The sequence below is a fragment of the Aplysia californica genome, unplaced genomic scaffold (genome assembly GCF_000002075.1).
Source record: "Aplysia californica isolate F4 #8 unplaced genomic scaffold, AplCal3.0 scaffold00387, whole genome shotgun sequence".
Classification (NCBI taxonomy): Eukaryota; Metazoa; Mollusca; class Gastropoda; order Aplysiida; family Aplysiidae; genus Aplysia; species Aplysia californica.
This window is the reverse complement of record NW_004797657.1, coordinates 109,646-111,211: the sequence shown is the minus strand read 5'-3', so window position 1 is coordinate 111,211 and position 1,566 is coordinate 109,646. Positions and strand designations below refer to the sequence as shown.

Genomic DNA, 1,566 nt, shown 5'->3' with positions numbered 1-1,566 from the left:
TTTTTGACTCCCCCCCCCCTCCCACCCAGGATTACAAGGAACAGTTTGAGAACATGCTACAGCAGATCGAAAAGGAGAAAGAACGGCTCCTCATCTCGGAGCAGCGCTGGGAGGAATCCTGGGAGAAGTCTGTTGAGAAGGTCAAGGACCTTTACCAGAAGGAAGGCTGAACTATTAGATCTACTGATCTTTTAGAAATACATTTCGTAATGCGCTTTGTGAAACCCTCTGAATAAACTAGTTTTTGACTCTTTGAAGACACACATTTAGAGCTATTGAAGACAAGCTTTTTTGGGGAACTTTATATAAAAAAGAAGGAAGCATAACTTCCTTATTCATACAGATATTTCAATTCCGTTTCCTTTATCTAAAACCTAAAAAAGCAGGAAACAATATATGTGTGTGCAATGAAATATGGAAATTCATGTTTTTGGTTTGTGTTTTATTGTTAAAGGCTTCACGAATAAGAAATGATGAAACCAAGAGAGAAGCCTGCAAGCTGCGCACATCCACAAGTGGAAGTGGAGCCTTTAAAAATGTTCAAAATGTGGCAAACTTTTCTATTTCTCTGGAGAAATATTCTTTTCCGTGGATGTATTGGTCATCATAAGACATTGCAGGATAAGCTATATACATAATGGTTAGAAATTTGAAGTACTGTTGGCTTTGTTCTGCTGCTGATTGGATGCATGTGTCCTCAATGTCAACAAATAGTTAAAGTACTTAATCACATGCGTCATGACATGGTGGAATCTGGTACTCATCAATTTTTGGGATAATAGAGTTATTGGTATCGTCTTAAAAACTGTACATTGGTCTTGGTCCAAAAATGTTTTAATTGTTAGAAATTGCCCAATGGATGAGAAAAAAAATCGGTTCCTTCGACTTCATTATTTTGATGAGTGCCAGATTCCACCATGCTGCAACACTATTATTTATTGTTGATAAGTCGTCATCATTGCCTTTCTCACCCTGGACCAAGATAGAGCTCATGGACACTCTCTTCTTTTCCTTTCTATCGTGGGCTAGCTTCTTGACATTATTCCATCCAGGTCTTACAACTTTTCTGTCATCATTCTCTGTCACTCTTTTCCCGGTTCCACAAAGCCTTCCTCTTTTTCTCTTTCCCTGTGATGTGTGATGCTGTTTTTAAAGCAAGAAGTTTGAGATGAACACTGCAGAAAAGAAGACACACCATCCTGAATTATGTGATATGAATGTTTTCAACAATTGTCTGATTATCCTTTAAAAAACTGTTTTAATCTGAGCCAAATTTTGAAGAAGTGACTTATTTGTTTGCCATGTGGATTAGAAATGTGTTATGCTTTAAGTGTTTGGAAATGTGCCTCGTATGGAGAGGTTTGTTTTTCTTCAGGCAGAGACGCGAGTTACAATCTCACATGGTGCAACTTTCTATAAATGTCAATATGTCGTGCTGTTTTGTGGTGTCAGAAAAATATGTGCCAGCTGAATATTTTAGGGTTGTAAATGGAGATGTTTTTTTGTGAAAATACAACAGTAATGTCGAAGATTTGGCTTATCCAAATCTGGTCTGTTTAATCCACC

General features: G+C 37.5%; 1 protein-coding gene across 1 annotated transcript in view; it reads left to right on the top strand.

Moving 5' to 3' along the window:
* The window catches only part of LOC106012486 (coiled-coil domain-containing protein 180), a gene marked incomplete in the record, with an annotated part of 2,497 nt that extends 2,033 nt beyond the window's left edge, over positions 1-464 (top strand). Inside the window, 1 exon segment of the mRNA XM_035971158.1 lies at positions 29-464. Within this exon segment, the coding sequence (XP_035827051.1) occupies positions 29-170 (142 nt within the window).
* Positions 465-1,566: the final 1,102 nt, after the last annotated feature.